We start from the raw sequence: 12,907 nt of genomic DNA on the forward strand, positions 1-12,907 counted from the left end.
ACTGGCCAATGGGGATAATTTCTTGTATAAACATGTACACAGCAGATTCCTATAGGTTTACATTGAGAAAGCATTGGTGCACATCTCAATCTGGTATGACTATTAAGTTCAGCAGAATGTGAGGCCTATCAGTCATTTCAGGGCTGAAACTAACCGAAGACGTTTGCCAGCCTGTGTGACAAGACTTTCTGGAGAAGCGAGAGGGTGTGTATCATTCCAAGCAATGCTGTAAAACAGGTTCACTGGAAAGCCACCCTTCCCCATTCTCAAACTCCCCGTCCATGTGAGATGTCACTGAATCTCACAATGGTTTCTCGGAGATCAAGTGACGACCAGGTGACCAGCTCGTCTTCGCAAGTTTAAATGGTCTACGTCTTCTGACAGATGAGTTGCAATGGGCTCAGATAACATTGAGTTCCTTGGTTGAAAACAAAATCAATATGTGTAACACAACAATATGAATGTCGCCATTTTCTGTAATGTTCCGTATAGCCGTATGTCCACCCTCTAAGTCATTCAAAGGCATGCCAGAACAAGCCTTGGAAATGATCTCACCAGAAACCCTCTGTTATTCAGCCTACTGTGACTTGTGAAACCAGTAATTTCACAAAAACCAAGACTGGTTTCGAAGTGTACCCAGGTCAATGGATCATATCTGCGAAAATGCCACACTGTTCAAGCTAACAGAACCCATGGAAGCGTGGCGGCCACCAAAGCCAGTAAGGTGAACGTGATCATTAAGATGAGAAGACAACAGGAGACTGTGCAAAATCTGGGTCCACGGCTGTAGCTGTGTTGCGTGGCTGATGTTGTTCCAATGTCTATAACGTCACTCTCTTCCATGGGTCGACCAGCCTCACTTATGATGAACACAACAGAAGAGTCTTTAGGGCAGATGAGCCTTCTTCTACACAGTCTGCATGTGATGTTCCTTAGACACGCGCAGATACAGCCCAAACCTCGTGACCTCCCAGCGTTCCTAGACAACACAGTGGTGGACACAGGTGGCACCTCTAAAGTCTTCCCAGTGTTTTTGGCTTCGGCAACTGAAGCTGTGAATCCGTGGAGCTTCGCGATGAATGTAAGGTGTCTACAGACCGGACAGATGATATTGTCCCGTTGAATAGATCTGTTCAGGTTGGCATTCAGCAGGGTTCGTACGAGGCAGTCATGGCAGAAACGGTGCCCGCAGCTGAGCGTCCTGACACTGTCTGACAGATTCTCGTAACAGACCGGGCACTCGCTGTCCTGAGCGTCGTCATCCATATCTCTGAGGTAAATAATCGCGGCTGGGTGCTTTTGACTGGTATTAAGTTGCGTGAGAGTGTCGAGGTAAACAGATTCCGCAGAAAGAGAGAGTCGAAGTCGAACTGGCGCATGTAAGCGGAAACTCCCATAAGATAAAAACACATGTGACGGCGCGTCGCGAGCATTGTCATGGGAAAAATGTTGCTAGACTAGATACAACTGCAACAGTAGTAAACATTACACAAGTGCACTTGTGCGTTCAAGTTTGCTGATTAAAAGTTCAAGTGCAGTCTTGTTTGATGTTTGTTCGAGTGAGGTTAATAGCAAATACTTGAATGCTGTAAAATATGTTATAGTATTCTTTTGAACACGTCACCTGTAATATGTCTGTATATATGCCCTTACGAAAATTTACCATGGTTTTACTACAGTTAAAATTGAAAAAACATGGTTTACCTACAGTTAAAACCAACAAAACATGGTTACTGTAGTAAAACAATGGTTATCACAAAATAACCATGCACACGTAAAAAAACAGATAAAGTACTGGCAGAAAATTACCAGTACATTTTGCATTTATTTTACGGACATTTCTGTTAATGCTGAAATGTTATTTAATGCAGTGCAAAATATAAAATACAGGTAAAACAACTGTAAAAAATGAATACGGAGAATTCCTTCATATTATTGTGCCCTGTTTTTACGGATTTTTACGCAGTGTGGTTTTGAAAACCATGTTTTTTGTAAAAGCCATAGTAAACGATGGTTACTGTAGTAAAACCATGGTTTTGCCCTTAGTAATCAATGCACCAATGGTTACTACAGTAGCCTACCACAAAAAAAACCATGGTTAATTTTCGTAAGGGTGTTGTTTTTCTGACATGTTTTGTACCTGAAATAAAGCTTTACTATATTATCTTATATTTTTTCATATAAATATTTAAATATTACATTTGTTGTTTGTATTTTTTCTTTGTCTTTTTGATTCGGATCTTTGTGTCTGTAATAACATTTAACGACTAACTAACTACTGTAACTAATAATAAATGTATGTTTTCTTAGTTATGATGTGTTTTGTGCCTAAAATAAAGCTTAACTAAATAACTAAGCGTCGATACACAGAATTTTTTTAGATAGATTCATATAAATATTTAAATATTAAATTATGTTTGTAATAAAACAATAATACAATAAAACAGTAATTTAACAAACTAACTAACTAACAAGATAGATAGATAGATAGATAGATAGATAGATAGATAGATAGATAGATAGATAGATAGATAGATAGATAGATAGATAGATAGATAGATAGATAGATAGATAGATAGATAGATAGATAGATAGATAGATAGATAGATAGATAGATAGATAGATAGATAGCGCCATCTGGTGGTGTGTATTGTGTATATAAGACATTCTTTACATTGTTCATCCGTTTCATACAATTGATAGACAGTCTATCCTTTCTGTATAATGAAATAATACTCTGTCCAGACATCACCGAAAGTAACAGGTCGGTAAATTTGTGAATCAGAATAGCTTTACTGGCATAATTAACAAGAGTACGCACTGCGAAAGTTTCCCTGACGCCACCGTGACGCAATGACGCGGTGTCGTCATCTTTACCGGAAGCTGAAGAGGGAAATCAGTGGAGTCGCGTTGGCATTTTCATCTGCCGACTCTCAAGCGCACGGGAGGAGCCGCGTCTGTTAGCTGGTTTCGGGAACAGGACATGCTAAGGTAAGATTTGACGCCTTTAAACACATTTTATATATCATTTATGATTGTGACGACACTTACTTGTACTTCAACGTTTAGTGGCTGATATGATGTGTTGCTCTCGTCTGTCAGACAATCAACATGACTTCCGATTAACCGATGATAACGGAGAGAAACAGAAACGGATGTCGCTTGGTTTCATGGTGATTTTGTTGTGGACAATATTAGATATTGACCTATAGTTGTTAAGGCTGTTCACGTCACGCTGGCCTGCCCAACAAAACATCAACCTGAACGAACCACCGCGAATTTAAACTGATAATCGCGTGTACAAGCCTTCAGACACTGTAATGACAGGCGCATTCTCATTAAGGGTTTGTGCTGTTAATAGAAATGAAAAAGTAATGTTTTTATTCATTGAGTCACCTCTGGTCAAGTTATCTGTCATTTTACGTCATTTCTGTCCTGCGTCATGACGTCCATGACAAATGAATACGGACTTTATTATATCTGGCACATGAATATAAATTGTATAAATGATGTTCCAACGTCCTACCGTTAATAAATAACAAATGTTGCGTCTTGACGTGGATAGAGGTGACTTTGAAAAACAAATCAACACTGCTTGAATTGAGCATTTATGACAGATAAATAACAGAACACGTGACGTTTTACACATCCTTGATAATGTAGCGTATATGCTGAACTATATCAAAGGTCTCTTCACTAGATTTGGTTTGTTACTCAGTAGGGTGTTGTGTGTTGGATTGTGATGCTGGAAAAATGTAATCTCTGGCCTCTCTTCTGAACCTCTGACTGTGCCCAGAGTTTAGGTAAGTAGTCGTGTGGTGTGGCCCGGGACAGGCGCTCTGTGGCCGGACAGATGGCCTCGCTGTTAGGAATGGGATGTGGGTGGAGTGAGGAACACTGTCTAGTTAGCTTAAGACTTTTTAAATGGACACTACTGAAATGACATCAGCTTTGACTGACCTCAGGAGTACAAACAGTTGAAGTCCCTTTATAGTAATGCGGCACCTTTTTGTGGTATATGTGATTTCTATAAATAGTGGCTTTTTATATGTTTGGACTCACTTTGAGTGGCTCTAGGATGGTTTTGCATTAGTACATAATGGAAACATAGGAAGTCTCATATAGCCTCGTTGATATTATCTTATCTGTCATTTTCTTGCCCTGCAGGATTTTGATAAAGTAATAACGTTGTTCCCACAGTCATGCAAAGGCAAATCAAATTAAAAAATGATATTATCTTTACTGTTTTTAGTGTCTCGTGATGTACATTTATTTTCGCTAATCTGGGGAGTGTTTTGAGCTTGCACTGAAACTGAACCACATGACACTCCTGTGAATCCAGAGCACAGATATGTGAAGCATTTCTTGCTGCTTTTGAAGCAAAACAGGTGCATCTGCTGCTGGTAACTTGGGAGGTCATGTGGCAAGAATCATCTCTCTGCTCCTCATCATGATCTGATGTAATGATCATCTTGACATATAATGACCTCTAGTAAGAGATCAGTGAGATGATACAGAGGCAGGTCTCAGAGAAACAGTGGATCTCTGTGCGGGTCAAACAAATGATGACCCAAATCAAGAAAAGAATGAGGAGTCGGTGATTAAAAAAGTTCCATGTCGAAGTTCTTTCAAGTCGCATGTGCTTTGTATTGGGAGAAGACTGAAATGCCCTGTTCATCACACAAAACTGTTGTAATAACTTGTGAGCAAGCAAAACTGTCCAAATTGCAAAAAATGGCGAGCGAGCAAATACAGTGATACTGTAGGAGGAGTCAAATGAGGACACACACCATGAGCCCTCTCCTTTAGATTTGTTGTGGGGTTGTTCATGGGGCAAAACTGCTGTAAGTGGTACGAATGATGAGACTTTGTGAGAATCTCAGGACGGATCTAATTCTCTCTGGCTTCCACAGGTCCCCAACATGGAAACAGAGATGATGCAGAAGTTCTCATCAAAAGACGAGGAAATCAATTACTGGAAGAGTTTGTCTCTCAAATACAAAAAGAGGTAGGCCATGAACTATGTCTGTTTCGCTATAAAGGCAGCAGTCAACTGAGCTTTTTTTTTTGCAACAGTAAGCATTTACTTGACTTAACTTTGTAGTTGTTAGTTGTTGTTGAGAAGTCTGTCATGTACTCACTCATGTCGTTACAAATCTATGTGGCGTAGAATATATTTACGCAAAATTCACTAATGTCACAAGTTGTCATTAGCTTTCAGGAAACAGCTATTTTTAACGGCTCCGTCGGTCTCAAATCTCATTTACAGTCATGTTGGTTTGTGCCAAGTGACACGTAACCATTGATGTTCAACCTGACACAACTGATCTAGCTCTTTTCGTTTTAGAGCACTTTTCATTTTTTAAGTAAATGCGTGCAAAGGTTTTCCACACAAAGCTAAACATGTAACGTAGAGGATTGTAATTTAGGGGTTGTTTTGTGTTCACGTGTACAGACAGAAGCATCAGGTGATGAATGGCTGTAAAGTTACTGTAACACCTTTTGTCATGGAAAAACTGAGAAAATACCACAACACATACACAGAAGCTTTCATTACCCCTGACAAAAGAGACCTACAGAAACACTGTAAAGATGCTCAATAGCCCCATCTGTCCAGTTTCTGCTTTTGTGTTTTGTCTGGTTTGTAACATGTGGTACCCTTTGCTGTTGGTAAAACCAATTGATTTTAAAGGATCTCAGTCACTCATTGTTCTCATACCCTTTTTGCAGTTATCGCCATTAAAGCAGGCTTTAAACACAATGTTTAGGTGTTAGCATTTAGCACAGACTGTGTTTTTGACATGACCGTACGTGGAAAGGGAATGTTTGTGATCTAAAAGAGAGGCCACAGTTGGCACAGACTCTTCTGCTGAATGTGTGTCTGGTGATGGTCTCTATTGGTTCTCCAGCAGCGCCGCTCTGAGCTCTCGCACTCCCTCAACACATGCTCAGACTCATGTGGGTTGTGGCTTTACTGCCCGAGAAGTTTGGTGGAGGACAGGAAGTTTTCAAATCCCAGGAATTTCCTGCTGAGGAAGGAGCAAAACCCGCGTTCATGGAAATACAACCTTTTAACTTGAAAGGGAGTCAAGACTTTCTATAGTCACGTTAGTTGAAAGAGGACGTTTTCTTCTTGTTTTCTCATTTCTCTTAAGTTCTTCGAAACTAATATCAGGAAATTGGCAAAAGTACATTTGAAGTAGGGTGTTCTATCATAGATACTTGTAGGTGGTTCTTTTGACCGTCCCAGATATTTTCAGCATCAGAGCCACTCGCACGTTCTTCTGAAATGTTCAATTTGATTTATTGCTCATTTAACTGTATTAGAGAGTTATAGGAACTGTAAAACAGGAAAGAACGGAGGATTTGACTGATATAAGGCTCCCTCAGCACACAAAAATAGGAGGCTGGGGAAATGGCCTGGGTTAAAGGGTGCTGTCCTGTCAAACCCGGAAATGCTGTCTAAAAACAACCAAGACCATGCAGTCAGTCTGCTGAGCTCATTTCCTGCTACCAGCCCTCTCTATTCATCTCCGACCTGACTGTGTCCTCTGACCTTCAAGGGGTCACATTGAACATTTGGCTAAATTTGCCATTTTGCAAATGCAGTAGATCTTCATCACAGGCCTAAGATGTGAGCATGACATTAATGCTGTTTAATCAAATAGTGGTTTTACTGTGGTTGAGATTGTGACACGTGATGGTTGGGTTACACTAGGATGCCCCGACTCGTCACCTCCGACCTCCAAAGTAGATTCAGTCTGAATGGCCACAATCCTGAGTCACCGAAAAGTATTATCTGCTCTTGCACCAGCTGTCAGGGTGTGAACACTTGAAGCGCGTCACCCCCATCTGGGTGTCAATTTGTATTGCATAAGTAATGTGATGATCGCACGGTCGCGGTCACAGATGGCTGCTGATGTGTGACTGGAGGCTGAAGAGAGTGACGTTTGATATATCTGCAGTTATCATGACGCTCAAGAGGAGCTGCAGGAGTTCCAGGAGGGCAGTCGGGAGCTGGAGGCTGAGCTGGAGGCTCAGCTCGGTCAGGCGGAGCATCGTATCCGAGACCTGCAGTCAGAGAACCAGAGGCTGAAGAACGAGGTGGACACACTCAAGGTACGACGGTCCATAGGCCGAACATATGGCTTTGCTGTTTTCAGACAAGAATTCATGGTATTGTGTATTTATGCTTGATTTTGGTGCAAAATGTTACCCGGAAGTGTTTTATGACATTAACAAAAAAAGACTACAATTTGACAAGATTATCATTTTTCAAAAGGACGGTGCTATGACATCCTCCTTTTATAGGTTGTTTATGTCTAAAGATCTCCAGTGTAGATGTTGTGCTTGGCCATGAACATCACCGTGTGATGTGAAGCACGGCCAGCGTGCGAGCTAGTGTCCAGGGTCTTGGTTAATCCCCAGCTCACCGTAGTAATTGGATGTCAGGATCAAGACGGAGAAAATAGAAAGCTAATGACTCGGCAGAAAAGTTCACGCACAGCATAGTTGTTCTCCTAAAATCCAGACGAAAATATCCTCAAAATGACTTTGGCTCAGAGACATGAGGGCTGTGATTTATACTGCTTATAAACACGGTCCCCTATCTCCAAATAAAAATGGATTTGATCGTTCCTAGCAGGCCCACAAAACACCATCATTAAAGATCGCATTCGGAGACATGCTGAATTCGACTCTGCGGACTGAACTTGCCGTCGTTGTGGGAGATATGGGACACTTGTTATTTTGCCTCGGCCCAAAACAATGCGCTCATTTAGACTAATGGAAGCGAGGTGGAGATAGTGGGCTACCTGCTATACAGGAGCAGTTGTCATGTCCACCGTGATGTCCTGCTTCTCCTTACAGGAACAGTTCAGCCAATGATGAAAATTCTGTTTTCATTTACTCACCTTCGAGCTGTTGCAAATCTGTATAGATTTCTTTGTTCTGATGAACACAGAGAAAGATATTTGGAAGAATGCTTGTAAACAAACAGTTCTTGGACCCCCATTGACATAGTAGGAACAATTGCTTTATAAAATTCGTTGTTCTGTTGAACCCAAAAGAAGATCTTTTTTAACTGTAGGACACAGTTCTTGTGCACCATTGGCTACATTTGTAATTTTCTCTAGTGTGGTAGTCAATGGTGGCCGAGAACTGTTTGGTTGCAAGCATTCTTCCAGATATCTTTCTCTGTGTTCATCAGAACAAAGACATTCATACAGGTTTGGAACAACTGCAGGGCGAATGATGACAGAATTTCTATGTTTGGGTGAACTGTCCCTTTAATATCATTCCAATATTTCACGACTTTCTGTCTTATTGATGAAAGCAGTGTTTGTTTTTTCATGACTCGGCGATAATAAATGAAACTAGGCTTGTCAAGCTTTAACAATGAACGTGAAAGTCGTCCATATGACGGCAAGTTATTCCAAGTCCACCCCAGTCTCCATTCACTTTAATGCCCATTACATTTTTCTAAATATCTCTTTTTGTTGCTCCATTGAAAAATGGTTGAACAGGCGTTTTGGGTGAACTGTTGCTTTGATGTTATGTTGCGAGGGATCGTGTCTCACCCTGTGACTCCCCCGTGTCTCCGACTGCAGGAGAAACTGGAGCAGCAGTACGCTCAGAGCTATAAGCAGGTCTCCATGCTGGAGGACGACCTGGTCCAAACACGCGGCATAAAGGAGCAGCTGCACAAATATGTCAGGGAGCTGGAACAGGCTAACGATGACCTGGAGAGAGCCAAGAGGTACACAAACACACATGCTGAGTGCGACGGTTTCTGCCTTTCTAATCCAACCTGGCCACGAGTTCCTGCATTTCCAAACTACTGCTGTACTGTTCAGATATGTAGCTCAAAGTGAGCCTATATCACTCCAAGGCGGACCGAAATACATGGCTCAAGTGTCCTGCTAAAGATGTATGTTATTAAATAGCGTGTTTAATGGTGGGCTGGTTTTGTGCAGGGCCACGATCACATCTCTGGAGGACTTTGAGCAGCGGTTAAACCAAGCCATAGAGAGGAACGCCTTCCTGGAGAGTGAACTGGACGAGAAGGAGTCGCTGCTGGTGTCGGTGCAAAGGCTTAAGGATGAAGCTAGAGGTAGAGTTTACTACTGTTGTGCTGAACGGAAGTGAAAGTTTATATTTGGTTTATTAATCCTTGTTTTCTTTGTAGATTTGAGGCAGGAGTTGGCTGTGCGAGAGAGGACGTCAGATGTCAGAATGTCGGCTCCCAGCTCTCCCACACTTGACATTGATAAGACTGACTCAGCTGTACAGGCCTCCCTGTCCCTCCCTGCCACACCTGTTGGGAAGAATATAGAACATCCTTTTATCGCACAGAAAGGTACATCCTCCCATTTTGTCTTGTTCAGCACTATTAATAGACTAGTCTAGTGTATGTAAACCAGGATGATTAATGGGCCATTATAGGCGCATTTTGATGTTATCCACCTCCTTGGACAGTTAAACAGGAGTTGTAGTTTCCTTTTGTATGCGTTAAACATCTTTCTCATTGAATATGTAATTTGCTTTTGTTGTCATCTATAGTGTTATTTTTGCCACCTTGAGGTGTAGTTTGCCTTTGAAAAAAACCTGTATCTGTCAACCTCAGCTTAATGTAGGTTTATCTTATCTGCAATTGCGTCTTTTTTTATACCAATTTTTCCTTTCAAAGCATTAACCAATGGCTGTGGAAACTCCCCCCTGACACCGTCTGCACGCATCTCAGCCCTTAACATCGTTGGTGACCTTCTACGGAAAGTTGGGGTAATTCTTCAAATTCTGCCCTGTGTCAATGACGCACATTTTTTGGTCAGAAACACAGCTGACTTATTTTACCACTGGACATTTGCTAATGGAAAAACCTGTCACGTTTTTGTAAATACAGGCTTTGGAGTCTAAACTAGCCGCCTGTAGGAACTTTGCCAAAGACCAGGCAGCGAGGAAGAATTACGCCACGGGAAATGGAAACCTCATGAACAGCAACGCAACAAAGTTCTCTCATACGCTTCACACTACGTATTTCGACAAGACGTAAGAGCTTGGCCTTTCTGTTCTGTCTGCCCATTAACCAGGGATAGTCCACCCAAAAATGAAAATTCTGTCCTTATTTATTCTCAGATTGTTCCAAACCTGCATACATTTTGTTGATTCTGCTGAACACAAAGGAAGATATTTGGAAGAATGTCGGTAACCAAACGGATATCATCCTCCATTGACTCCCGTAGTATTTATTTTCTTTACTATGGCAGTAAATGGGAATGAGATGTGTTTGGTTACTGACATTCTTCCAAATATCTTCCTTTGTGTTCAGCAGAACAAAGACATTTATACAGGATTGGAAATACAGTAAATGAGGACAGAATTTAAAATTTTCAGGTGAACCGTCCCTTTAACCAACAATATGAGCTATTAAAGTAATAGTTCACCCAAAATGAAAATTCTGTCATCATTTATTCAACCTCGTGTCATTTCAAACCTGTATGACTTCTTCAGCACACAAAAGAAGATATTTTAAAGAAATTTGGTAAACAAACAACGGTGGTACCCATTCACTTGCGTTTCTTTTGTGTCCAAACAGTAGAAGTGAATGGATACCACCATTGTTCGGTTAGCATCATGTTGTCATGTTCGTGTTTACTGATCGCTTGCTCATCATTTTTGCACAGGAATATGAATGGACTAGATCCCGGTGCCCTGACCACCCTGGGCTCTCCGCGGGCCGTGTCTCCCCCCGGCATGCTCCCTCTCAGCGTGTGAGAGACATTTCCAGCTACCTCCACACAAATCCCAACACATTATGGAAACAGAGAGGACACTTAAAAAGAGTGTGTGTGTGAGCGCAGGTGTGTGTGTAAGAGAGAATGCCGAGAATGCCGTGCCTCCAGCGTGTCTGACAGATGCATGTCAGGTGCGAGGGTCCGTTCCTGTGACCGCGTGGTTCCTCCGATCTCTGTTCTGCAGATCAGCTTTTCTCAGTTTTAGCCTCACTTGAAGCCAGCAAAACGACAAAGGTGTTCCTCAGACCTTCTGCGTGAGTGGTTTTTAGCGTGATGCACAATTAAAAGATGTATAAAAAAGGCTGAAAAGAATGAAAAGGGATTTTGTTTGTTTAAGGTGAACATCACTGTATGCTTAACAATGCAAGTGAATGTGTGTGCGTGTGTGTTGTATGTATGTGTATTGGGGACGTGGGGGAAATCGGATGTAGATCTGAAGGTTCCCTCAGTCTATACTGGATGTTCACCTTTTTTCAGGCACAGTTTGTGGAGGGCGGGATAGTGCTGGAGTTAGATCATGGTATATCGCATGGAAACCGTCTTTAATGGAGCGCTTATGAAACAACAGATTTGGACATTATCTCATTCAGAATTCAAGCTGAGTGTTTCCAAGACCAATCCACGCTATTTGTGACAAGCTGCACTTCCATGGAGGAAAAACATACCATGTTTAGATTTGTCAAGCTGCAACGGTTATGATGACATCAACTTCCATTGACAAAAACACTGTTTAACTTTAGAATTCAGCTTGGACAAAATCAATATCTGTGCAACATGATCACAAGGTCACATAAGTTGTATGAACCTCATTTCTCTCCCATGTGCCTCTGAATCTGCTGGTGAGATTGAAATTCACCGTTTATTTATTTCACATAAGCCAATGTGTGTTTTTCCACAGTGTTTAGGTTCTTTAACATGAACTACAAGAGCACTTGAGTTCATTTACCCCTGTTGTCTTTTATTTCACAGTTATCATGCACTTTGTTGGCTGTTTTGTTATATTTATGTATATAGATTTGTAAACAAAGCAGCGTTGCCCAGTGTAAGTCTGTAGATACTAAAATTGGGCCAACTGTTTAATTTATTTGAGAATCTTTATGGCATGTTTTGACGAGGAGTGAATTTTACATACTGTGCTTTGGATTAAAATCATTTATCGAGATGTTAAATCGGTTGTCTAATATGTGCAAATAAATAAAGGGAAAAAGGTTCAAGTGAATGTTTGCCGCTGATAGCACGCATAGATCTGGAGTCGGAGGTGTCTAGATGTTTGCATTTACATCTGCAAGATGTTTTTTTTATTGTTTGCTCATCTGCGAAACGTCTCGTTTCCGGTCAGATGTCATAAAGACATCTAGAAGATGTACGTGAGATGTTTCTGATTTAGAATGGATGACAAATAGATTTTTCTAAGACATTTATAAGATGTTTATATACTGCAGGGGTTTTCCAGATCTTTGGCAGACATTTAACAGATGTACTTGACTTGTGCTATGGTGGTATTTGAGCGTTACCAGGTTTCTAAGTAGGAATGAATTTAATGGCGTGTTTTGCAGCAATGTCATGATAAATCACGAAAATCGAATTAATTGTAATTATATTAAAGTAGGCGTAATGTAGTAAATCATCAGTAGGTTAAACACTCAAATATGCTTTCGCAATATTCGCATCTAAAAATGTTTTCAAAAACGACCCGATTTATCGCCAGTGCACTGCTGCCCCCTTGAGGCGGTTTTGAGATCCCACATCATTCGATCACGTGTTTTTATTTGACAAAATACATGCGCCAAAATCCGAACGAATCTTTTCCGGTGTGTTTCACTGCAACGGTATTGGGTAAAGCTTTGTGAAAATGTATAAAGTAGGATATACTTTTCTTAATAAAAGGCTTGTTTGATTAAAACATTTCGATTTGTAGACGCTTAATCCACTGTAAGAGGGATGAAAGAATTACTACCAGGTGAACGGAGCATAAAGCAGCAATTTTACTTATTGCTGTAAACACGGTGGGTTTGTTCATAATAATCGTGAAAACACTGCACTCCTGCTAAGCCTCCTTTGGCACCGATCATTCAACGTTATTTGGATTCATAGAGAGAACCGCATAATAAATC

General features: G+C 41.1%; 2 protein-coding genes across 2 annotated transcripts; one reads left to right on the top strand and one right to left on the bottom strand.

Annotated features, from left to right (window-relative positions):
- Positions 1-6: 6 nt before the first annotated feature.
- Positions 7-2,492, bottom strand: LOC130561808 (RING finger protein 222). The gene has a single exon (XM_057346384.1). The coding sequence runs from the start codon at positions 1,264-1,266 to the stop codon at positions 676-678; it is 591 nt and encodes a 196-aa protein (XP_057202367.1). The 5' UTR covers positions 1,267-2,492; the 3' UTR covers positions 7-675.
- A 144-nt stretch (positions 2,493-2,636) lies between these two features.
- ndel1b (nudE neurodevelopment protein 1-like 1b) lies at positions 2,637-11,962 on the top strand. Its single transcript, XM_057346383.1, has 9 exons — positions 2,637-2,991; positions 4,914-5,008; positions 6,966-7,119; positions 8,610-8,758; positions 8,976-9,112; positions 9,188-9,358; positions 9,689-9,780; positions 9,902-10,047; positions 10,683-11,962. Exons 2-9 carry the CDS (start codon positions 4,923-4,925, stop codon positions 10,771-10,773), a joined length of 1,026 nt encoding a protein of 341 aa, XP_057202366.1. The 5' UTR covers positions 2,637-2,991; positions 4,914-4,922; the 3' UTR covers positions 10,774-11,962.
- Positions 11,963-12,907: the final 945 nt, after the last annotated feature.

Source organism: Triplophysa rosa, linkage group LG11 (genome assembly GCF_024868665.1).
Source record: "Triplophysa rosa linkage group LG11, Trosa_1v2, whole genome shotgun sequence".
NCBI classification, from domain to species: Eukaryota; Metazoa; Chordata; class Actinopteri; order Cypriniformes; family Nemacheilidae; genus Triplophysa; species Triplophysa rosa.

Coding starts and splice junctions, on each gene's coding strand:
- LOC130561808 (XM_057346384.1), bottom strand. CDS start 1,266: ATGGATGACGACGCTCAGGACAGCGAGTGCCCGGTCTGTTACGAGAAT.
- ndel1b (XM_057346383.1), top strand. CDS start 4,923: ATGGAAACAGAGATGATGCAGAAGTTCTCATCAAAAGACGAGGAAATC. Junction 5,009..6,965: donor TCTCTCAAATACAAAAAGAG/GTAGGCCATGAA, acceptor ATATATCTGCAG/TTATCATGACGCTCAAGAGG. Junction 9,781..9,901: donor ACCTTCTACGGAAAGTTGGG/GTAATTCTTCAA, acceptor TTGTAAATACAG/GCTTTGGAGTCTAAACTAGC.